We start from the raw sequence: 26,408 nt of genomic DNA, 5'->3' as shown, positions 1-26,408 counted from the left end.
GCTTGACAGCTGTCCGTCTACATATATTTCCAGCCGGTTTTTAATCACAAGCTCAAACAACTTACCAATGGAGTCCAGCATACACAGTGGACGGTATTCATTTGGAGCGCAAGCACCTGGTTTTTTTGGTACAAGTACCAATTTTTGTAGTTTCCAGATATTTGGAAAGACGCCTTCTTGCAGGTACACATTAAAAATTCTCGCAAACAAGCACGGGTTTTGCAGCACGGCTTTTTTCAACGCAATGTTTGGAATTCCATCTGGCCCAGGCGCTTTTCGAGACGATAATTTGCTACTTAGTTTGAGCACTTCGGCTACATTTACCGCCGGGATGTTGGTGGCTGGTTCGCTATCTATCTTTCTCACAAAGTCAGGCTGCGGAGGGAAGAGTTCTCGTACAATCTGGTCCAAGAGAATTGGGCATGTTGGTTGTACCGTCTGTTTCATCTTGTTCCGCACTATTTTATAGGCTGAGCCCCATGGGTTATTATTGACGTCGTCACATAGCTCTTTGAACATATTGCGCTTGCTATCGCGAATGGCCAGTTTAAGCGCTTTACGCTTATTTTTGTAGTTGAGCCTGAGTTCTACAGTGTTGGTTGCATTTCGTGAGCGCTGACATAGCTTTCTGGCCCGATTGCATTGTGCTCGCAACTCCGCAATCTCGTCGTTCCACCAGTATGCTGGCTTACGTGTTTGGTGTCTTCCTTGTCGGACCATAGCGGTATCGCATGCTTTGGTGATGGCTGACCTTATCTCCGACGCTGCGGTTTCAACCGTGCATATTACCTCGGTGTTGTCGAAGGCTATCTTAAAGAGCTTCTCGTCGAAGCTTTTCGCTTTCCACCCATTTTGCCGTTTGTAGGGTATCGTGCCTACTTGAGCTTTTTCGATGGCAATGACTATTGCCTTATGATCGCTATGTGTGTAGCAGTCGCTGAGGTACCATCTTGTAGCTCTACTTAGTCCCCTGCTTATGAAAGAAAGGTCTATGATGGAACCAGTACCATTTTTGCTAAATGTGTTCTCCGTACCACTGTTGAGTAGAACAAAATCAAGCGCTGCTAGTGCATTTAAAAGCTCCCTGCCTTTCGGGTTTGTTCTCTTACATCCCCACTCTGCTGCCCACGCATTGAAGTCACCTGCTATGAGTGCCGCGCTTCTTTGCTTAGCGTCATTAACCAGTTCGTCCATGATACTGGCAAAGGTACACAAATCTGTACTGGGTGGTATGTAACAGCTGTATATGTGTATATTATCTATTTTGGCACGCACATAGCCGGTTGTTGCAACTGGTTTCCCCAGATGGGTTGGGTTACTCCCGCAGCTCCATATGGCACACTTGCCATTTACGTTGCTGGCCCATGACGCCTCGTGCCTGTTTCTATATTGCTCGCTAAGTATAGCAACATCGATGCCCAGTTCGTATACTGTTTGGGTAAGCAGGCTTTGCGCTGCTTCGCAGTGGTTGAGGTTAAGTTGCAAGACCTTCATACTTTCTTCTGTTGGGCTGCTCTCTGGAATGCGGGGCATGTTCGCCCTCCCGACACATGGTTAGTGTCACTTTCGCCGTGCTGTAGACATAGCGCACACCTCGGCGTATTTACGCAGTTTTTAACCTTATGGTCTTGCCCTCCACATCTGAAGCACTGAGTAGTGCGGTCATCTTCGCTCTTGCAGTTCCTTGCCAGGTGGCCAAAATCGTGGCATTTGTAGCACCTTGTTATAGCTGCCTTTTCCCTAATGCGGCAGTAGACCCAGCCAATACGTATTTTGGATAGGCTTATCAGCTTTTGGGCGGATGCCGGTGGTAGGCTGATGGTGCATGTCTGCGTGCCACCGTATGCTGTATGCATTGCTCGAATGACTGATAGCGTAACTTTTCCGTCCGGGAGGCTATTTTTTATCGCCTCTAACACTTCTTCTCTGGACGTCACTTCATCAATATCCTTTATTTGTAAGGCCGTTTCTTGGGTTAGTGAGCGAACCTGTGCACTTTCGCCAAGGACACATTCTATTGCTGTCTTGAGCTTTTCAGTAGCTGGGTCAGCTTGCCGCTTTAGTTCGAATAATAATTCGTCCTTCGCCGTCTTTCTAATGCCCTTTACTATATGGCTCAGTTCCTTGAGGTCAGGTTGCGATTTAATTTTTTTTAACATTTCCGCGTATGAAAGTTCACCGACTTTCTTCAGGACCAATGCGTCAGGTTTCGTTGGTATTTTTTGAGTGGTTTTGGTCTTACGTTTGACCACTGTTGACTAGCCTTCACGTGATTGGATGCCCTCCACGCCTAGGGGCGCATTCATGTCTATCGCTGCCACGCTTTGCTTCTTTACAGCATCCCCCTCTTTTGGTTGGTTGGTGCAGTGTTGTTGCTCTTTGGGCCTGGCCTCTATTGCTCCTCTCGGCGATTCTAAGCGGATGCACTTTGCTATTTGCTGCGGCGAATTGGGCGCATCCCGTCCGCTATTGGCCGCCGTGCGGGCTCTCTTTGCATGCTTTTTGCGATCGTTCTCTAATTTGCCAGTTTGTGTGCTTTGATTGGCGCGCACAGTGGGTGGCTTAGATATGCTGTGCATGTCTAATGCTTTCTTATGCAGCCTCTCTATTACACTCACCAAGTCTTTCATAGGAATGTTGATATGCCTCTGCACTTCCATCATACTAATGAGCTCTTTTATTATTTCTCCCATCACGCGTAGCGGCTCTCCGTTTGATTCTCGCTTTGTCGCTTGCTCTCTTTCCTCTTCCTTCTGCTGTTGCGCGTCGCTTTTTTCCATGTTTGGAGTTTTATGCTCGCATTGGTGCTTTTCAGCGCGCTCTTGCTCAGAAGTGAGTATTTGTTTTCTCACAGGTGAGCGGGCGATTCTCGCTCGTCTCAGGAACGGATTGATCGTATCGCTCTTTTCCTTCGATTCTCCATATATGCCCGGAGACTCGTTCGGCATGTTGTTGGGTGGTTTGCTTATACCTGTGGGAGTCAGCTGTCATTCACCTGCGCGGCTGTCTGGGCAGATGTGCAGATGGTAATCAGCTATTCTATCTCTTCCCACCGACACTTTGCACCGCTCGCTGTATGTATATGTTTTTTTTTTTTTTTTTTTTTTTTTTTTTTTTTTTTTTTTTTTGTGAGGAAAGTTACGCAGTTGCCTGGGCAGATGTGTTTTTAATAAGCAACTGTTCTCTCTCTCTCAGCAACAACACTTTTCACCGTTTGGTTTTTTTGGTCTTTTCACTCTTTTGGAGTTTGATAAAAAATAAAAAATTGCTGTGTTTACCCTTGGTTGCGGTAAGGGACTACGTACGTCGTTCACCGTTTTCAGCATTACTCGTTAACTTTGTTGTTGCTTTCGCATACAAATTTTTCGTCAAGAAGAGAACTGTAGGCAAGCAAATTCATATAAGCATCTAATTTTTTGTTGATGATGAAGGAGTTATCAAGCCCAAGAATGATTGAATACGAGATTGCACCTTCCCGTGACGGCAGTACAGAGAAAAAGCAAACCACAAGAAAACGTTCTCTGCTTTTTGCCACGGCGTCATCGGTAACTGCAATTAAAAAAACTAGAACTGATGGTATTGTTATAAATCCATGCTTTCACAATTTAACGCATGACACTTGATTCTTATTATATTGTCTAATTAAAAAGTTGCATATACACTAAGCCGTTCACCCTTCCGTTCCATAGTATCGCAGATTTTATTGTTGGATAGTTTCCGTAGAATCGTGCCAGCTGATTGCTCTATCACCACACAGTGTTGCCAAACAGTACATTCGAAATCATTTACAAAATGAACTTAGAAAAATTTTAATTTTTATTAAACTCACTTAAAAACAATGTTGAATAATGTTAATTATAGATAAATGAACTATTTGCATTTGGTGGTTTTTAACTTTGGTATATTACACAATGAAAAATTGTTGGATGTTGACAGATCAACCGTTGGTAAACGTTTGCACGCGACAGGAGTGGTCCAGATAGCAGGTAAATGGGTGCCACATCAATTGAGGGAGAGAGACATCGAGAGACGTGTAGATGCTTCTGGAACGGTAGAAAAGAAACAGATACATATTTCACCTTCGGGTTACCATCTGTCCCGATCAATGCAGTCAGCCCTTATTGGGGAGCGGTTCACTTCTTACAAGAGCACCGCAAACTGGCTCAATGAATGGATCAAGTCAAAAGAACTCGAATTTTTCGTCAGAGGAATCCGAATGCTACCTAAAAGATGGAGTAAAGTTGTAGCTTCCAATGGCACACACTATCTATCGATCATGTATTATTTAATTAATTCGTAACTTTGGCTAAGAAAGGACGGAAACTTATCCCCTACCAATAAAAAATAGTAGTTCTATATAAAAGAAATTTCAGATTTATTTCAAACAAAATCAACGTCAAAGTTTATGTTCTAAAAAAAAAAAAACTAAAACTAAGGTCGCATTATTTTTTGTTTTAAGTAGAAGGGAAAGCTCATTTAAAGAATAAAATTCTATGCCAGGATCCGACATATTGCTTAAATATCCTATGTTTAAAGTCGATTAAAATTTAAAAAATCCAGTTTTTCAATGTTAAATAGAAAATTTTACAAGTTAAGATTACATGTTATTCCACAGTATTTTCCTTGTTTTGTGTAATTTTACATTTATGTATAAAATATTTACTTCATTTACGTACTAGGTCTTTAATATTTAATACAATGTACATCATAACAAAAATAAAAAAACGAAACAGAAAATTAAACATGAAATACAAAGCAGTATGAGAGCCGCAACTACATCTTGCGATTAGTGTAAGAAGTGAAAGCAATGAGACATGTGCAGACGCGATATCAATTTTTATATTTTTTAAATTAAATAGTTTTAGAATTATGGCAAAATAAAGAAAATTCCAAAACGAAAAAAAGTAATAAATGCAAATATCTTTTAACATTGCTGATCACAAATTCGCGCCTGCACCGTCATTAAAATATGTGTGTATTGTAATACGAAAGCATCTTTCGTTGTTACTTTCCGTTATTTGGATATTGCCATCAAGCTTGTATGCTGTTTACGGTTCTCTCCAGCTCATGGTTTCACTATTGTTCTAAATTGCTGCTACAGTATTTTTTGTGCCGTATTTAGGTTTTTTCTTCCTTTTCCTTGTTATAACGTTCAAGCTCTTTCAGGAATTGCGCTTTCGGTTTCATCACATTTGGACGATCGCCCCGACAATTCGGGCAGAACCACTTTCCTTTCGGTTTTAGCACTAGTGAAACGCAAGAAAAATGGAACCACTCGATGGGACACAGGTCGTTATCGCAGAGTATCATTTCACCAAAAGATATCTGTAAAAAAATATTTAATAATTATTTTTGTATATGCATTAAGAAACCTTATTATTTCACATATATTTTTACACACCTGATTGCATACACAGTACGTTGGCTCATCTGGATCGATAGGATCCGGAGGCGGTGTTTCTTCGCGTACACTCGCTTGTGTTGATGATTGACCGCCGCGCGTCTTTCTCTTCTTTTTCTTCCCAGAATTATTACTACTACCCGCTCCAGTGCCGGAAATACTTCCACCACCTGTTCCACCACTGCCACCACTACTTTGATGTTGGGTATTGTGCTTTTTCTGACCAGCCCCGCTGCTAACTGATGCCTTTTGACCTGATTGACGTTCATTACTACCACCTTCATTAGCAGAATTAGATTCATTTCCACCAAATTCCATATTGCTATTGCTAGCGACCGCGTTTTCGATACGCCTTCTTGACCGTTTACTGGCCGTACGCTGATTTTCAACACCTGCTACGGCAGCTGTCCCCACGGCGCTGGTGCCATTGACAGTGCCACTGCCCATTGTACCATTACTTGTATGGCTCGATCGTTCAGAATTTGGTGTAGAACCGCCACCTCCAGCACCTCCCGACGAACCACCTAAAACGAGTTTTCATTTATTAACTGCCCGAGATAACAGCTGATAATTTCTTACCATTTGCACAATATGCATTATTTTCTCGAGTTGGACTTGAGGGCCGTGCCTGTTTCGATGGTGTAGGACCTCCAATATCATCGCCATGCTGCAGTTGATCAATTCGGCTCTGTTGTTGCTGCATTTCCTCTTTAATATCGAGGTTCTTTTGGTCAGTATCAAGTTGCCGTGTTTTATGATCGATCAGCTCTTGTAATAAATTTACTATTTGCATTTTCTCATCACCCAATTCCTGTGCTTGTATGAGACTCTGTTGCATGCGTGCTATAGCTCGAGCACGCCTTGTACAATTCGCATCACTGGCGTTGTTATTTTGGAGCGAACGCCACAAATCGTAATAGTGATCAACATCACGTAGTAGGCCTAGATAATTATAAATATTTAATGAAAGTTTCGCAATCACAATTGCAGGGGCACCTTGCCGCAAAAGGTTATGTATAGCTAACCGATTAGCCTTCCATCCATTGGAATACTTACTCCTATACTGAACATCTATATCACGTATGCGTGACAAATGCCGTTGCACATCGTCTGGAAGGTTTTCCACCGAGTCTATGTAATTATCGACATATGTAGCCGAGTAAAGGAGCGCTTCAGTAGAAACGGGATTCAACATTTTGCTGCTACTTTAAATTTTAGGAGCCACATTAAACAAGACTGGTCTTATTCACTTGCTTCCAGTCGTTTTGTGGTACAAGAGCACTTGGCAACTCCTGAACGTTATTGGACATATAATACAGAAATAATTTTAATGTATTTTGACAATATTTTAGGGAAAATCTCCAAACTTTTCCTATTTGTTGAGATGTTTAACGAATCTGTGTGGCGTATTTGTGGAACGTACCAGTGGTCCTCTTTCGTCGACTGTACTAATATGGATTTTATTACGTGAAAAGTAATAGAATTTAATTGAAACCAGAAGCAGGGCTGCATGGCAACTAAAATTACAAAATTACGAAATCTCTCGACAAACATCCAAAATTTCTCAAAAATAATCACACATAGACATCACAATTAAATCACAATTAAATTCAGCAAAAAAATCGATTACATTTAGTCATCGACTGGCATTTCTTATGAGTAATCGTGAATCGTGCTTCGCTAGCTTATCGCCGGTTATTTGATTTGATTATTTCATTCACTTTGCGTCTTTTGTACCGATTGGACCATTAAAACATTTGTATCGTTTGCTATCGCTATCGTTCATTCGTTATTTCGCTTTTATCCGGTTTATATTCCTTGTTTGGTTGCATTTCATTTTGTAGTACCGCTACATCGTAAAGCATTTTGTGAAGTGTGCGAATCTGCATTTAAGGGATTGATATATATTAAAAGTGTGGTAAATTAAAAAGTGTTGAGTACTAAAGCGGTAAACTAAATATTGACTAATTTCCCCAAGTGTTAACGTGCGCAAAATTTGATTCGTACGGTAATACCGCATTTTAATAAATTTGACTATTTAATACTGCAAAGCCAATATCAGGAAAAATGATCAGCAACAGCAACTTCGCCGGCATTACCGACAACAACAAGCCCACTAGCAAGTAAGTAAATGATTCCGTAAGCAATTATTGCTGAATGCAAATGTTTTATCATTTTCCTAATTGTAAATTACGAATAATGAAAGATTTAGATATTCTCGTTGTATTTGCAATCTTCCGTTGCTTCTTTGCTCCGTTTTTGACAGTCATGTCTCGTGGTGCCTTTTTACATCCTGCATTTGGCAACGCATGTGCGCCATCAAAAAGGAATTGTGATAAATGAAAAGTGTACGGCTGCGCGGCTATCTTTTTACAAGTGCATACATATAGATTAAGATAAAAGAAGGCATCTGGAATAAATGAAGGACCAGAATAATAAAGGAATAGTAAGAGTCCCCTGTAGGGAAGTATTTTTTTATACATGCTTTTGTAGCTCTCGGATATTTTAGTATCGATTTTAGCAAAACTAGCGTGTAGATGCACTATATGTACAATAATATGTAGATAAGTGTGTGTACATACATACACACGGCAGCATGCATTCTGGTTGCATACATGTACTTGCAAACGTAAATTACTGCATTTACTGCTCATGTATGTATATGAATGTAGGAACAGTGGCACAGACATCTTCAAGTACAATTTTTTTATTACAAACTTTCGCTTGCGCCACAATTTTTTTAGATAAAACAATATAAACAAAATTTACAACCAGCTTTTATTTGGGATACAATTGGTTATTAGTAATTCCAAATTCTAAAATTGTTTCTACATCTCTGCCCACTAATTCTGTCACAAAATATTGTGGACACTTTATAAATAAAATTGAATTAACATTTTATATCAATACCAGACATTATTTTCCAAAGTTTATTTTCGACGCGCATTTTTTTACATTTTAATATAAAATAAATATTAAAATAATTAACAATAATTAGCAAAATAGTTTGCTGAATATATCAAGAATGTAGTGCAATTAATGTTTAAGAAAATAACGGAAAATAAATATGTACCTAACATACATAAGTAAATATGTATTATTGTAATGATTTCTTAGACCTGTATAATATGATGCATGAAACAAAGATGATAATGTGCGCTTTTGCATAGGAACTTAGGTATTGGATTCAAAATACTTCACCCCAATCGATTTTGGACCAAAATTTGTCTCTGTCATCAGCCGCGTTTACTATAAAGCGCGTTTCTCATAGTTTTAGCTTAAAATATTTATGTTTTAATTTAAGCAGCAGTTTCTTTGCCTGCTTTCTTGTATACTTTCAAGAGTATATATTCATATGCGTATTGAATATTTATTTCAGTAAAAATTTATTCAAAATTACTGAATAAAAAAAAGAACAAATTATAAACAACTGCAAGCTGATCTACGCGCGAGATAAATCTTTAATGTACTTTAACTGATTAAAATTAAGAAACTCATTCATTTATTTATAAAAATGCAGTTTCTGAAGAACATAACTATGTACATACATACATACATAACACAGAAGTAGAGCGTTCAGCATTTCTTATCACGAGGTTTGAGAATATAGAGCGTTCTGGGGCGTTTCAATTGTTGTTTTCTTTTTGCCTCAGCATCAAAGTCTGCTTTGCGAACAGAGAGCGATAAGTTGACTGACGAGCTGCTGATATTATTTTTAATTCCGCTTCTTTGTTGTTAACGCAGCATACGCTTTTCGGCACCTATGAGTTTTTGTAACCCTACATAAAAGACCGAAATTAGTGTCGAAGCAGAATGTCTTATTAAAACTGAAGTCCGTTGATAAACATTTGAATCTATCTTTTAAAGTTTAAAAACAAAATTCAAACAATAAATATGCAAAGACAAACATGCTTCATTTGATCTATTATTTGAGCACTCTAGTTTACCAGTAGTGTGATGTTTGTTGTTGGTGCTGTTATTAACTATCTACAATACTCGTACAAGTCTTATCACAATGTGTGCCCATTTTGTGCTGATGCGTTTTTGCTACTTAACACTTTTGCTTTCCGTATACGTCTCCGATCGCCATCACTCTAACGAAATCATATGTTTTTTTCACATTATTTGTTCCTAGCTTTCGCATCAATTCAAATTAACGATCGTTGGCGGCATAGCGATCGGCTAGTGGGTGTTAGTGTAATTGCTATTACTTTGCATTGCCAACCATCGAAATGACTGATTTTTTTGTTTGCTTTTTATTTTTTATGTTTCTTGTTTTATGTTTTTTTTTTCGGCTTGTGTTTTTCGACTTTTTTAGGTTTTTCGTTGTTTGTTTTTGCATACATAGTCGGTTAGTGGTTTATTACTTTTTGTGCGCCTTGCTAAGCAACCAACTCTATTTTGTGTCACTACCTACCTCCGGTGCTTATGTACATATGTATGTATATACTTAGATATGTGCTTACCAGCTTGGGTTGGATGGCTACTGGGTACTCGTCATTTTCTATTTTCCCCAACCTCTTTCTTTGTCTGTCAGTCGTCACATTCTTATTATTGCTATTGCCGATGCCGGTGCTTGCCACCTCATGGAGGGGGTCGTTATTCCATCGACTTTGCAGCGCTATCTTGTGACTCATGAAAATTTTGCTTGTACCCATAGCAGTGCAGTGGTGTGCGATGAAGTAGTGCCACATTCTCCTGAGCTTTAAAAGCAAATAATTTCGTTGATTTAATATTAATTTGAAAATAAATTAATTACTTTTAAGTAGTATGTGTAAACATTTTATTTAACGAAAATATTGAATATGCTTTTTCGAACAGGGCACATGTCTGAATATTTAAATTTTTCAGGAAGTCAAAAATAAATATTTCCTGAAGTATAATATTTGAATGAAGATGTTTTTTGAGTAAGTCTTTGGGCCCAATTAACAAGCGAATGTTATAGAAATATAATATTTGTTGTTAACGTTATTAAATTTATGAGATGTGCCCAGATATCTACAGCCAGTCGAGCTGTTGATAAATAAGAAAATTTATGCCTAGTGGTCTTAATCGTCTAGCTGCTAAACCCAGGCATTTACAGAGAAATGCAACAGTCTCTTCTGAAAGCTCCATCTTTTCTGTGCTTTCCTGAGAAATAAGTTGTGTAGTTCCTTTTTAACAGCAGTCAGGGGGATGCCGATGGCCTCTGAGGAGGTCTCTGATACCAATTCAGTCCCCTTCCTGGCAAGCTCATCAGCAGTTTCATTTCTCTCTATGTTCCTATGTCCTGGAATCCAGATCAGTGAATTGTTACCTGCACAATCAAAAGATTTGATCTCTTCATTACGTTTCCATGGAAGTCGGTTCTACGTAACCGGAACGACCCGGATTTATATCCGGCCAAGAACTGTCACTTCAACAGCATTCCCCGTATATGTCAGCGCCGTGACCGCACTATCGGAAAAGATGTTAATATCTCCCTTACACCCACGTTCCCTAAGCAACCTGCCTGCCTATAGGATCGCAAAGACTTCTGCCTAAAATACACTAGCAGTGTTCAGCAATTTTAAGGAAATAGATAACCCCTCTTCCGATTTACGATTCCATCTTGGAGCCGTCATCGAAGACAGGTATCAGCTTCGGTGCAGATTTCCCCCTCATTCCAATCTTGCCTACTTGGAACCCTCAAACTCTAGTTCGCGGATAGAGAGATCTGTCCGAAGTTTAGAGAAATACGATGCCTAAATGTGCTATCATGCCCCTTGAGTTATTGGCTCCAGAAGCCAACCTCCTTTAACCTGATTACAATTTGAGCGGTGATGGAACTAACGCCGTTGTAGTATTTCATCCTAAAATTCTGTAAATTCTGCTGGTTTGTATTAACTGTTTTCTATTCACCAACCAACTAGCGAGTAGTGAATAAAGCAACAAATTTCCATTGAATCAGACATTGCATATGATTTCGAAGCACTGTATTATTTTCGATTTGACAAAGTGTTATGCGATTGCATTGAGTTCTAAAACAGTTCCGGTTGAAAGTATGCAAAATCGTTTGATTCCATCGTAGGCCGAGTGCATAATGTGATAAAATATCCCTACTTATACTTGGACCCACTGGTCTAAGCATATGGCATAGCTAAACCTATGCTTTCATGTTGGAGCCAAGTTGCAATTCAACCATGTATAGTTTGTAAAAGTACGAAAAAATATCCACCTTGTTTTAATTTCTTTACTTCTTCTTCTTGTATTAATGCTTACTGTGGCTCAAGGCACTCCAAGAAAATTCTTTATACGAAACGGTCGTGATTATATTATATATTTCATTGCGTTTTTCCACAGATAATTCTAACATTTCATATACAAATTTTTCGCGTAGCGAGCAGCAAAATTCTCTAGCGAGCAGAGAAGTAGTGAATGGAAAGTAGCTATTGCAATATTTTGCATTTTTAGATTAGTAATGGGCACTTTGCCAATACAAGCTGGTTCAGCTTGACTTTTTACACCTTTTACTATAATTTTACTTACACTATTATTTCGTAACCCCACGATTTCTTCCCATATACACCCAGCTGCAAAATTATGAACACACCACTATTTTTTTATAAAAATATTTTTCATACTACACAAAAACCATATAACGCAAAGTTTCAAACTTGAACAATTTTCAAAATTTTACAATATTTCATAAAAAATCTTACACATTATTATACCAAAATTCAATGATCTATAAAGCTGGATACCTGAAATTTTTCTAAAAGTTCTGCTTGAAAATTTACCGAATTTTATTCAAATTGTATGCAAAGTTCGAAGCTTCGTTTTATATGATTCTTCTTGTAGTATAAACTATATTCTTTTACAAAATAATTGAAATTACAAAATAAATAAATAATAAGTCAAAACTTATCAATATGTGGTGTACACTTTCTTGACGCCGACAGTATACATATATACACAATTAATAAATATATTATTTTTTAAATTCCAATATTTTAATTAATATTTCTTTTGTTAAGTTATTTTGACAGTAAAATCCAAACGCCTGTTTTAGAACTCTCTTAAGTTACAACGATATTAAGCGTTGCCCCAATAGTGTTAACTCAAATAGCTGATTTTTGTTTACGTTTGAGATATGCTGCTGTCTGCATTTTTATGTAACCGTGTTTAGCATTTGTTTCCTTTTAAATATTGGGAGTTTATTACTGAAAGTAAATATTGATGTTAACATTTAAGAGATATGGTAACCCTTTTGCTTCTATATTTACGGCTTTGGTCGTACTTAAAAAAGTCTTGTGAAAAAGTTTTCATTCGTAATAGTTTACAATCGTAATGTCGTTGATGGCATAACATTTTCTTTTGGGATAGCAAATTGGCTTAACTCCGTTCTGAAAGAGATACATCAATCAATGCGTAGTAATTCGGGGATTCACATACGATGTTTGATTGCAGTTAAGCATAAATTACAGTTATGAATCCGTGGATATTGTAGGTCTTTGGCTTTATTTTTCCCCATCACCGCATGCCTCTTTTGGTAGAGGCACATTTAAATTCGTCTTGTTTTTTAAGTGTTTATTAAATTGCACTTCAAATCATTTTCACTTCATTTATTTACTTTCAAATAATAATAAAAAAATATAAAACTCTGCTTTATAAGTGCATCTAAATATGTATACTCGTATACATATATGTAGATATGCAGACAAATTTTCGTTGCTTTCCCCTACTTTATTATTTTCCGTTTTTTATGTACATATCATAATATTTTTTTGAGTCATCGTTTGCCCTATTATAACTTAGCACGTCAGAGTATAGTTTGTGTTCACTTTTTCCTCTACTTTGTTTTAGCAGAGCAAAGAAAATGTTGCCAAAATGAAAAAAGGGAAATACATACATACATACATATATTCTCCTCAGCAACGAAACTTATAGCGCCACTTGGTCGCCTCATATAACGCATTCTTCGCGCATTCCTTTTAAATTTATGCCCATCCGTGTGAAGTTCAAGGCAGGAACTGATTCATCCGGCTCAAAGCAGACGGGTGAAATCGCTGGAAAATATTCAAATGCTTATCCGATGAATCAGCTGATAAGAGTTCTTCATTCAAAAGGGTGTTACACATTATAGTCTGTATGTGCGACACAATTGCAATGAAACAATTCGATTAATGCTTTTGTAAATTTTAAAATTCCTAATTTTTCAAACTGTTTAAGGGGATAGGTTCACTTGTAAGGCTAAAACTAAATGCTTTATTAACATTTTTTTTTTAATATAGTTCTTAATATTTATTAACCATTGTTTCTCAGTTTAAAATATAATATATATTCCACTTTTCCACAGTTTAAAATATATATTCCACTTATAGTAATATTTTTTATGTAAATAATGTATAAAAAACTGAATTGCAGCCAACTATCAGATTGGCAAAAACAAAAGTTTTTTTGTGCTGTATTCCGTAACTTATAATTAACTCATCGGTTCTAGAAAAAAAATTATTTTACAAATAACGGTCTAAATTTTTATATAGTATGTAATCGTAGGTAGGCCAGCTCTCTCTCTTTAGAAGCCTTGTTTCGAAAAAAAGTGTTTAAAACAGACTTTACCGCTCCCTAGTTGTATGAGTTCAAAAACCCTATCAAGTCTAGTTTTGACCATTTTTGGCGAACATAATTATGCACATATACACATATAGACCCTGCCCTTCTGGATGTCTTTTGATAAGCGTTCTAAGGTGAGTTAGAGTATTTTTACAGGCCATGTAACCTTCAAAATTTAGTTTTTAGACGCTCAGTTTTAAGGAGACTGGTTGAGGAGTCGTGTCACAATCTACCACAAAAATATTTGCCATACAATTCTACTATAAATCTCTTAATACAACAAAAGCTCAAAATTGAACTTAAACGCTAGTAATACCAGGTAAGTCAGAATGTAAAATGGGTACACCAACTCCCATATACTGAAACTTTTTTAGTTTCGTTAGGCGGCCGCCGTAGCCGAATGGGTTGGTGTGCGAATACCATTCGGAATTCACAGATAGAACGTCGGATCGAATCTCGGTGAAAACACCAAAATTAAGAAAAACATTTTTCTAATAGCGGTCGCCCCTCGGCAGGCAATAGCAAACCTCCGAGTGTATTTCTGTCATGAAAAAGCTCTTCATAAAAAATATCTGTCGTTCGGAATCGGCTTAAAACTGTAGGGTCCCTCCATTTGTGGAACAACATCAAGACGCACACCACAAAAAGGGTGTACGCGCCAATTATATATATATATATCGTGCATTATGAAAATTGTTTTGGTAAAAACTTTTTTTGAGCAAAATCCATTGCCTTAACCTTGTTATTTTGAAAAAGTTTGATTTTGTCGCACAATGTAATACAATAGCATTAAATATCAATATTGTCGTTACTTTTTCTTTAAAATTCGAGTGTCCTATTATATTAACTTAAAAACCGGGAAGAACGGCACACAAAGCAAATAAGTCTGTTTTGAAGAAAAGGAAATTTAAAAATATTCTTTGCGTCTTTCTGGTTCGCTTTAAAATTATTTTGTATATTTTCTCGTATGACGTTTACTGTCGGTAATGAAGAAAGGAAGCAAGTGGCCTAAATTGGTTTTTTTAGTTGGTTTTTGTTTGCTTTGCAAATTGGCGTCCTAATTTCTTCGTTGGCTGCCAACCTTTCCAGTCAAGGCAGTTTAAAATTCTTATAATATACTCGTATTCTAGGTACCTCCCAACGATTGCGTCAAAGTAAATCTCTCTTACGTTTTACACACAAATACTATTATGCTTTGAGTACGTTTCGTTGCAAATAAAGAAAAAAAAACAGAAAAATCAATGTAAGAGTGTTGTTGACATTAGACTAAATGGGCAAGGGAAAATGGCAAAAACGTAGGGGACTGCGCAAAATACAATACTTTTATGCAGCTGCTACTGCTACCACCCACCATCAACTTCCACGTGTGCCACGGCGCAACAAAAGTCTCGTCTTGACCTTTCCAACGTTGAGCAGTGGCTATATGTGGTGGCTGCTACTTAGCCTTAAATGTGAATGCAGTGGGTGGGTACGTTGGTCATGCCGACAACTAATAGTGGAGCAAATGTATGGCATTAACTTAAAAGTTCTTTTTCATAGTTTCTATTGCCAATTTGCTTTATAGGAATATTTTTGTTATATTTTTCCCGTTTATTACTATAATTTTTTTATATTTAATTCGCTTTATTGATCGCTTGATTGAGTGACATGCTTTTTGAATTTGCGTTGTTGCAAAATTTCCATTTATGGCGTATACAAATACAGGAAAACCTCGATATAACTATGTCGAAGTGGTTGTGGAAATAGTTTCGTTATATTTATAGAATATCAACGAAAAATTTAACTTTTTTGAAAAAAATTTGTTGCAAGTATTTTTTTGAAGTTGTTTTGCACATCAAACAATTAAAGAACACATGATAAAAAGTTTTCAATTTGTGCTAAAATATTCTCATTTGTTTATGCTCATTTTGAATAAAATAAGAAATCGATATTTCTACAGACGTGAGGTCCTCAAATAAGTAATTCGGCGTAGAGTGTTTCGCCGCGAAAAATGTTCGCGTAGGCAAATCGAAATGCTCTTTACTGGACAACTCATTTTGACAAGAATTTAAATAATACTGACAATTTCCACTCAATCTAAACTTCGTTGTGTTGAGGCTTTTTCCAACGGAAACTCAATATATTCCGAATTCGCTTTGTAGAGGTTTTTAAGTCGACACTTCGTTATGTAGCCAATATATTACGAAGGTTTTCATGTATTTTTGAAGCACCTCGCAACAACGAGGTTTTCTCAGGGCACTCGCCAAAAAGTTTGTTGTTCAAGTTTTTAGTTTTCTCAAGGTTTGCTATTTCGAGGTTTCACTGCATTCAAAAAGAAATCGCATTTTGTTGCTGAATGCGAAAATTGCATGCAACCATTTTCCAATGCTCTTTGTTTTTAGGTGTGCGTGTGTTTAGGCTCGTGCCCAACCTCTCTGTACGATTAGTGGCGGCATCACTTTTAAGTGTGTGGAAACACTCCCTGAAGACTTCAATTAAGATTACATATGTTTTTAGCTTTTTATTTACATATATGTATATACAAATGTATTATTTAGTATTTATTATCGAAATTGTCGATACCTTATGCGAGTCATAATTAATTCTCAAAGCACACAAAGGTTTTCATTAGATTTGAAAATTAATAGCGTAGAATCGATCAGCTCAATTGACTCCATATTCAGCCAATAAGGTTTAATTATATAATTTCTATTTAAAACTTTAATGTGCTTACCGCTTTCCTTATATAATTACACAAAAAAGAAAACATCTGAATACCATTTTTGTAATGATCACTGTCAAGGACGATTGCGTCGTTCCAAGCCGATCAATCTCGTCTTCATTAGCTTTCATCCATACCTACATTCAGACATTAACTTTTGCCTGCGCGTTCACGCATCACTGCCTCACTGTTTCAACGCACTCACTATTTCACCTTCCCTGTACCCATCATCGTGTTACACACCGCGACCATTGCTACCTGCCCCTAGACGGTCATACAGTTGCTCGTTGGGTTTCGTACTTCCCTAAAATGGTTCGGCTCGTCATCGATTGCTGCCGTGCTGGGCTTGGCTATTAATTCTTTGCTGTTTTCCGTTTGTTAATTTCCGTGCAGTTTTCTACATTTTTTCTATCGAAAAACACATAAAAACCGGCGGTGTTGCTTGTGCTCATATTTCATTGCCGGCATTTTTTATTTCTCGGTATTACTTTACGCAAAATGGATTTTCAGGATTTGCATGTGCGTCGTGTGGCAGTTCCTCTTTTCGAATGCGTTACAAATGTGGACAGGTAAATTCGTAAGTGAAAGAGTTTTTGTTATGGTGGTGTGTTGTTATACTCTCAAATTGGTGGTTTAGCCATTCCGTATTTGAGGAATAAAATGGACGGAATTACATATATTTTGTAGGTGTATGTATATGTATATGAAACAACCCTAATAACTTAGGAGTGCAGCACCAATATTGGAGGACTTTTTTCATTCGAATAAGATATTTTGAAAGTCCATAACAAGCCTTATCACTTTAAATTCGAATAGCTTCAAGTTATTGAACAAATTTATAGTTAAGATGTAGTATATCAATTCCTCGACACAACATGGACTTTGGGCTGTTTTTACAATTCTTAATATTATAACTTTGAGTTTCTTCGAGGTAGTTTATAAATCTATAAATAAAATGATCAGTTCATTGTCAAAAATTTCAACAAGCTGAGAACGGAATGTAATAAAATAAGCCGTAAAAAGTTAATAAAACTCAAATGTTACAAATAATAAATGGAACTTTTAAATTTAAGCATTTTCAAAGCGAAACTCTAATATTTAAGATATTTTTACAATATGCGGTTAACAGAAATTTTAATATAATCCTGTTATCAGCGGCCAAGTTTTTCCTGTGAATAGCGGCTATGTCTTATACCTTGTGGGTGTTGGGCATTCTGATTGTCGATGTAGATAAAGATATATTAACCAAATCATTGTGTCCTTTTAGTGCCTTTTAATAGCAAAGATTTTCGCTTGAAAGTTACTGCATCTATCCAGGGGTGGGAACCGTGGAACCACTGTTCCACTTTCAATTTCGGGTCGCCCATGTGGATAGCTTGAAATGGTACTGCCGGTTGTTCATGTTATTTTGGCAGTTCACCAGGTCCTGCTAGTACAGTGTAGTCACCGGTCTCATCAAACGATAAGCCCAATAAACGTGAAGTATGTTTCCACGGTGTTAGGTGAGTGGGTTTAAGGCCCATTTGAATAGGTGGTGAGTGTCGTGCTCTCTGATACCTTCATTAGCCGGACATATGTATGTATGTTGAGTTTGTCGTGGTCAATTTTGGATAGGCAGGAGCTTAACCTTCTACAATATCCAGAACGTAATTGAGCTATAGTTACGGAGGTAAAGCTAAAGTTATTCGTCAGCGACGGGTGCTAGTTGGACTCCGATGACGGCAATAAGGGGGCGGCACTTTAGGAAGGTGGTAAGAGGCTCTCGAGTAATGCTGTTTAACCCGTTGCCGTTGCGCGTCAACGCGGGGTAAACAGATGAAACTGATGCTCGAGATGAAGTAACAGCAATTAGGAGACTCGTGACTAACTCTGGTGGCGTACAGATAGAAATAAACATTCAATCACGATCCAAGCTTGTGGTTTATATTTGATCCGACTATCTGTACGCGACCTCGGCTCATGATATTTACGTTTCACCCGACGATCTATTGACGAGCCTGGCTCGTCATATTCATGTTTGGGCCAAAATTTTCATCACGAGTCAGCCTCGTTAAAGCACGGCAAGGGGTTAATGCCCATCTATATATATAAGTCAGTAAGTATACTTTTTGGGCCAGTACTAAGCCTGGCAATGTCAGCCATGCCTGTTGCTTAAGCTGCCCTCCAGTATTCCGTAGCCGCATCGGTAAGTGTCCAATATCCATAGGGGTTAAGCTATAATTAGGTTTGCTCTTAGTACAGCTCTTATAATTAGGAGAAAATGCAGAGCGATTAATAAAACCATAAATTATATGACTGCACTGTACTTGAATGAGACATAAAACGGCAAACCCAATTTTGTTTTTAATTTTGAGTAAACATTTTGAATTTTGTTGAAAATTACAATAGTTATTACAATATTATTATTATTTATTAACAAAATTAATATAAATGAATTGCAGTTAATTTTTGAATTTGAACAAGGTTTGAAACTTTTGATTTTTGTAAAAATTTTGTTCACATTAAATATAAAAAATTATTTGTCAAAACTTCACATATCACTAGTAAACTACACAGCTACTGTATACAAATTGGGAGGCAATGGAGCACGTAAAGATAAAATTAGATATTTCTATCACTTAAAATAATTTTTTTTATTTAGTGATCCAAAATCAAATCTAAGTGCTCCTTTCACCGCAATTCCATGAATGAATGAGGAAAAAGTTTTAATATTGTGTTTCCTCTATAATTATTTCTTTTTCAGTCATATTTTTTTTATTTTTTGGAAAATTAGTATACATGTAACGAAAAACTCAGCTCATACAACTGTAATAAAAAAATGTACAATAGTTAAATATACCATTTAGCTGAAAGAACTTTTAACTATTGACTAGTGTTAAACGAAAGTTTCTGAAAATTGAAAATTCAATACATATCTACACCTAAAAGTATGTAAAGATGTTACTCCGCTTGCGTGTAACTCAGTCATGAGTTCTATACCCAAATGAGGTTAATAACCGACATGTCAGCCGTTAGTCATGCAACGAAACTTATTTTGTCTCTTCCTACCTACCTATGGAGGAGGGGTAGTTACCATCACCTTACTAATGACGTTTTGCCGGTCAAATTGACATACGATGCAAATGGGCACGTTTAGAGTTTCAAAAATAATCAAATAAGAGTTTGTGCTTGAAAAGAGGAAAAAAATATATATAAAAATGTTTGAGTATCAGTTGAAGCCATACCTTTTTCAGAGTAACAAAATTACCCATATGTTTTGCCTTTTTTGAACTTATCCAATTCATAAAAAATGCATTAAGCGCATTATGTGCATGCTTCTCCCGTTTTAAGGGTAGTTTACACTTTGTCCATAAATACTATGTTCGTATGGTGCCTGCATGTCTGATAGACTGCTGTCGATACATAATGAGTGATTTGTATTATAAGATTGTATGTATGTTGCCCTCTTTGGGACGTAGAGTGAATAATTTTAAGTTTCAAGTCAAACATTATTTCAGGATTTTATGTGTCTTTATGCGATTTTACGCACCTGAAGCTATTTAAATTTATTTATGTAAATATGTATGCGTTGGTTTAAGGCTGAAAACGAAAAGAGGTTGACAGCTTGTCGATTGTTTTACGAGCGATTTTTCATTTTAACTGGTAAATCGCTGAAAACGTTTTGGAATTCTTAATCAGCAGTTTCCCATCAAAATGGCTTAGCCTGATTTTTTCTTTCCTATTATTATTAATGCATCCCGTATATGACAGGCGAATAACTAATTAAGTGATTTTAAGGTGGAGTTGGGAAGTCTTTGAATGAAAAGAAGGCATGAAATAGCTGTGTACGTACTAGTATGTATGTGTACAAGGAGATATTCTTTCGTGTGAGTTCGTTTCATTGAAATTAGTTATTCGATAGCGAATCAAACTTTCAAGAGCCCAAGCAGTTAGCTCGCAACCATCTACGAAAAGCCGTTGCATTTGATAGAAGTGTTACGAGGGTTGTTATTCAAATTTTTGACCCAACAATAGAAAAAGAACATTAGTGGTTTAAAATGGTTTACATTCGTTTGGACCACTGCAAAATCTTATTGTTGCTCGTCATAGTAATGCTCAAGGATGCCTCAATGTCACGGTATGTGACTGTGACGATCTTGCTCAATCATTTCGCTGACACGACGTTATTTTCTGGCACATCAACTAATTTTGGACGGCTTTCGCGGAATTCGTCGGTGAGCGAACAGCGACCATGAGAAAATTCATTTTGCTAACGAGTGATGTTTGCTCGCCATATAATGATTTTAGTTTTACCCCTACATTCTTATCTTTTTAAATGTTAATGGTTTAATTCCATTTTTTTGCCTAGATACATTTTTAAAGCCGCCTTAAACAACACTAATATAGCTCACACATTAAAACGTTTTGGATGCGTTCATGATAAAATATGCCAAACTTTCTAAACGTCAGATGGCGCCTGACAACACTGACAGTGTCCGAGGCTAGAAATATAAGTAGCACTCCCTGTATTACGGAAATATGTTGGGAATTTTATATTGAATGCAGAAAAGTTGCAGATTTCGTGGTACCGTTACTCGTTGCTCAATCTATAAAATACCTTTTTTTCTATTTTCTTCCATGTTTATATTTTTCTAATTTGTGTACTTTCGTCCTAGTTCTCTCTAAAAGCTCACCTCAATTTAAATCGCGGCGAAATATATCATGTAATACTATATCATTCTAGTTTTTGTCGCTAATAAGCTGTATTGAAATGACGCTTTTTCGAAAAATGCATTTATTTACTCAGCAATGTGTCGAAAGAATTGGTTAATATTCTGTCTAGTAAAACTCTGAGGTTTAGGAGTTGGTTGTTTGATTCTGAAAATTTTGTTGTAGCAGGAAAAACATTACCCATATATGTATCTATGTATGTATGTGCGGGGGCTGCTGGAGTCACAATCCTATATAGATAGTAAATCCGGGTCGTTCCGGTAACGTTGAACTGACTGTTGGGGGAGTAGTGAAAAGTTAGTATTAGCCAATGCTGAAATAAGATTTCGTAAATATTTCTAGTAACGTTGTAGAGAATTTCTGTAGCATGCTTTCGGGGCTTTGAAGCTTACGTAGAGAACAGACCAGCAAATTTAGCTCAAACAACCATTGAAAGATTAAGCTTAAGATTCATCGCCGAACAGTAGGAATGAGAAAATTATTTCAGTAACGAAAAAGATGGAGTTGCCACTGATGACCGGCATATGAACTTTGCTCAACGACTTTGTTCTTCAACTTTAATCAGCCATGTTACCCATGTAAAAACCGATTTATGAAAGAAGGTGTACGCCGATAAAATTCTATCTTTCAAAATTATGTATTTTTAAGACTTTGGATACTTTTATGTGAGGTTCTTTGAAGCCTTTGGCTCAGCCGAAACTGGGTTGTAAACCAAAACAAATGGCCGCAAATACTTGAAAATTGGTATGCCAGGACAATATATCTGAAGCTTTCTGGTGATGGTCGGGATCGGATTAATTATGCAATATGGAAGCTATGAAACTATATACCGATTAGAAATAGTCTTATTGTAACTTTTTTGAGTTTTGTTTTAATTTATAATGTGCACATTTATTAATCATTTACTATCGTTTCTATAATTTTTTTGCAAATATTTTAATTCATACCTTTTTTTAACAAAAAAAAAAGAAAGAAGGAATAAACTTCATTAAAATTAAGCAGCAAAGGTATCCATCACATCAATATAAGACTTAAATATTCTGTCGGAATAACTTGGACCTCCAAAAGGTGGTTTGGCATGAAATGAATTAGTTTGGATTATTTATTTCGTTCAAAATGGCGGTTTTAAGCACATATTCTATGAATCCATATTTAAGCATAGGCTATATTGATCTGACATCTCGTGCGCTTCAATAAATCCCATATTTCCCACACACATTCTTATTGCTTTTTGTCATATGTTATTTAGCCAGTAAAAGCTTTTCCGCCTGTAAATCTTGAAATAAAGTGAACATTCTTGAACATTTTCATCTCGACGGCTATGCTAACAGGTAAAACTGATGCATCTGGGGATTGGAAACCGCGCGCGTGATCGTCGAGAATTCAATGAATCCTCAGAGAGTGACAGTTTCAGGTAGATTTTGGAGCGGTAGCATCGTTGGCCTTTGAAAATGCAGCTAGAAACGTCATTTCGGTCAACAGTGAGCGCTATAGAGCCACGATGAACCATTTTTTGTTGCGGAAATTGAAGTCGTGGACCACCCTGTATTTGTCTTCCGAGATTGAATATCTTGGCAGTGCCTTACTGTATAACTGTATAACTGGAAACACAAAAACATTATGGTTCCACACTCAAATAAAATATTTCTAATTAAATAACCGTTAGGCATGCAGTGGATAATTTTGCAGTATATATGTAGTTATTATAAAAAAGCTATAAAGTGTAAAAAAAACCAGTTAGAAAATTCACAGGCAATACATTTCGCATATCGTTAGCTGGCAAATTGTGCGCCGGTCAGTGAATAAATTCTTCTTCAGTCCACTCCGCTCATCACGTGATAAGAATCACGCGCCGTTGCGCCTAATAACAATAATTGTAGCTGGAATGCAGATGAACTGGCAGACTTATGGAAAAGACGCATAAAGTTGAATAAATTTTTTTTAAAGGAGTCAGTGTACGATACATAGTATACAGTAAGACAGTTGGAAGAGTTAGGAAAAGCCATGGCTAACTGTTTCAACATTGTAGCGCTTTAAAACAACGCAGACACAAATGATTCGCTGATCGTTTAAAATTAATTTAGTGGCGTTAAGAAATGCAGTCTTCATAATAAAGTATTATATTTATAAATAATTCAAAATGCAGAAGCAAGCGATGTGGCTGTGGCTGGCGTGAACCAGGAAATGATGCGCTCGCGCTGATAGCAAGAGCATTTTACGAAAAAAATGAATACTTTGACTATTAAAAATATTAAAAGAAAATAATACTAATAAAAAATAAAGAATGCATAAAAGTGCAACAGGCAAGACAAGTAGCCAACAGTCAATCGCTTGCCGGTCAATTTCGCAGGAATTTCAATTCACTAAAGAACAAAAGGCACGCACATAAAATTCATCAAAAAATGGAAGAAGGTAATAAAAAGTGAAAAAGAAAGAATGTAATAAAGTAGACATAAGCAGTAGCTACGTTTAATCCTTTGTTAGGGGGAAAATACACACACACCGACTGTCAGTGGCGCAACACTGTATTTATGGGCAGCAAATGATTATTTCTTGCACGTGAGTTGCGTGAGCGTATGCACGCGTGCGATTCCTTACCAACCTTAACATGTACTTTGCTTAAAAGGTGCTTGGGCGTATTCGTCTGTGCGTATCTACATACGTACATACTTAGACATATTATACTATTTAAATGTATGATTGTGTGTTTTGTTTGCGCGTGGAAAATTGCACATGGACATGCAATTTTTGTGCAATTGTTTTATGAAAATTACCACACAACAATAATAGCAAAAAAATGTGTATACATGAAGCGCGTATTTAGCTTAGCTCATTATTTATTCAATAAATGTACCGCAGCAGCGTCTAAGGTAATAGTTGGACTGCTGACACTGTAATATCTTAACGTCACAGGCACAGCAATGACGATGATGGATGATTTTGTGATACCTATTGAGTTTGCGATATGACTTACTCCAATTGCAAGTGAGGTGCAGTACTGTCCACTGATTTGTAATAAGTTTAAAGTATACTGTCAGATTATTTTCTGCGTTCTAAAAATTATTTTATCATGGCTCTTACACGGTGGCACAATATTAATCATCACTTTTGTTTTCGAATAACTTTGTTATTATTTTAAAAATTGATTTTGAGAGAGTCTTTATTTTGACGACGGGTGTTTGGCTGATCATCTCTTCCTATTTGTGGCATGCGTCTTGATGTTCTTCCTCAAATACCTTCAGTTTTAAGCCGACTCCGAACGGCAGATGATTTTTTATGAGAAGATTATTCATGACAGAAACACACTCGGAGGTTTGCCATTGCCTGCCAAAGGTCGACCTCTATTCGAGAAGTCTTTCTATCATTTTTTAAAACTACTAAAATCGAATGACCTATAAAACTGCATAACCAGAATTTTTCTGGGTTTATATGCTTTTTATGGAAGTATGAACTATATTTTTATTAAAAAAATTAATAATCAAAACTTCTCAATATGTGGTTAACACTTTCTTTTGTCGCTGACTGTATATGTACTATATCTAACACTTGAAAACATTGTTTTTTTTATATTTTAAATTACAAAAATTACTGTTATGAGAAATGTGTTGTTAACATCACATATACATACAGTTTTTCAAGAAAGTTTTCACAAGGACGATATTCCTTTCTTTTCTTTTCTTTTGTAAATAAAACATACTGTTTTTTAAATTTATTATAACCACTTATGGCAGTTGGATATCTCGGAATAGCGAAAAAGTTTATGTTAAGTTTAGACTTCAACCCTTATTGAGCCAATTAAGTTTTAACCCGAGTTGGATACTTGGTTGCTTAGACGCATGCAATTAAACTTGCTCAATTAGAATCTGACAAATGAAATGTTAAAATTTTTTTTTGCAAAAACTCACCTTAAAAAAAGCTTGCAATTTTATTTGCGCTATCTTTGCCATTTTTGTGTAAGTATGCGCGGTTTTTCGTTGGCAACGAGGATTTAGATTCTGGTGTATTTTATATACTTCAGAGAGTTCACTTACGGTACCTGTGCTGAAGAGATAGTACAACCTTGAATTTACTGAGGCTTAGCGATGGTTCCATCCGAAAATCGAACCTATGCTTAAACAGAATTTTTATAGAGGCCTCGCAAACTGACCCCGCGTTAGGACAAGCTTCACTTTTCTCTTTGGATCTATGGCTATTCTGGGCAATGGGTTAAATCGTATGAAAAAGGTAGGGGATAAAAAGATTACGTGCGTTCGGCACGTACCGTGCACGGTGGTAAGTTCGTTAGAGTTCGACTTAAAGTCTTAGTGCTGCTTTTTCTGCTTATGTTATGTAGCTCAACGAAAAAAAAAGTTACCGAAGATGGATGCAAAGGGCTCAAATACTTCAAATGTTTGTTTGGCTACGAGCCACAGTGATAACTCTTGTCTGCCCAAAAATGTAGCGTTTTTTCCATTTGGAAAGGCCAGATGGAAGTCGCATGGCGCAGGAATAGGTGAATTAGGCGATTCGAGCTTTTTGTTCTTCAAACGTAAACATTTTATTTACCAATTTTATAGAAAAAAGGAAAATTGCTCAAATGCGAATGAAGACTATAGCTACACTGATTTATTTTATCAAGCCAGAGGTACCGCTTTCGAAAGAGAAGGCTTCATGGCTAAGCATTTAGCAGTCGCTGGAGCTTCGAACACGCATACTTAATACTAGATTAGTAATCAGTTTAGTTATTTAATAGCCACTTCTCGTATGTTTTTCTTCTTGGCTTGATGACAGAAAGTTTTTTTTTGCAACAAATTTCCTTAGTGATGTAAATTATTGACGGACTGAACAAAGTATACAAAAAATTAAAATCTGCTAATTTGTTCATGCGCCCAACAATTCAGACGAAAGATTCAAAGCCATACCAGGAAAATACGCGCATGTCCTTAAAGTGCACTCTTCTTAAATCTCAAAGACCAATGAAGCTTTGACATCCAGTAGCTAAAGAATTTTTAGACTATATCATTCATTTCTTTTTTCCGTCAA

At 36.6% G+C, this 26,408-nt stretch overlaps 1 protein-coding gene across 1 annotated transcript; it reads right to left on the bottom strand.

The window, feature by feature from the left end:
* Nucleotides 1-4,351: 4,351 nt before the first annotated feature.
* Nucleotides 4,352-6,924, bottom strand: LOC128868603 (inhibitor of growth protein 2). Its single transcript, XM_054110886.1, has 4 exons — nucleotides 6,458-6,924; nucleotides 5,981-6,343; nucleotides 5,402-5,925; nucleotides 4,352-5,325 (listed from the first exon to the last, which is right to left on the bottom strand). The coding sequence occupies exons 1-4, from the start codon at nucleotides 6,594-6,596 to the stop codon at nucleotides 5,119-5,121; spliced, it is 1,233 nt and encodes a 410-aa protein (XP_053966861.1). The 5' UTR covers nucleotides 6,597-6,924; the 3' UTR covers nucleotides 4,352-5,118.
* Between the last annotated feature and the right edge of the window lie 19,484 nt (nucleotides 6,925-26,408).

Source organism: Anastrepha ludens, chromosome 2 (assembly GCF_028408465.1).
Source record: "Anastrepha ludens isolate Willacy chromosome 2, idAnaLude1.1, whole genome shotgun sequence".
Lineage (NCBI taxonomy): Eukaryota > Metazoa > Arthropoda > Insecta > Diptera > Tephritidae > Anastrepha > Anastrepha ludens.
The sequence above is the reverse complement of the archived record's forward strand: the minus strand, read 5'-3'. Positions and strand labels throughout refer to the sequence as shown.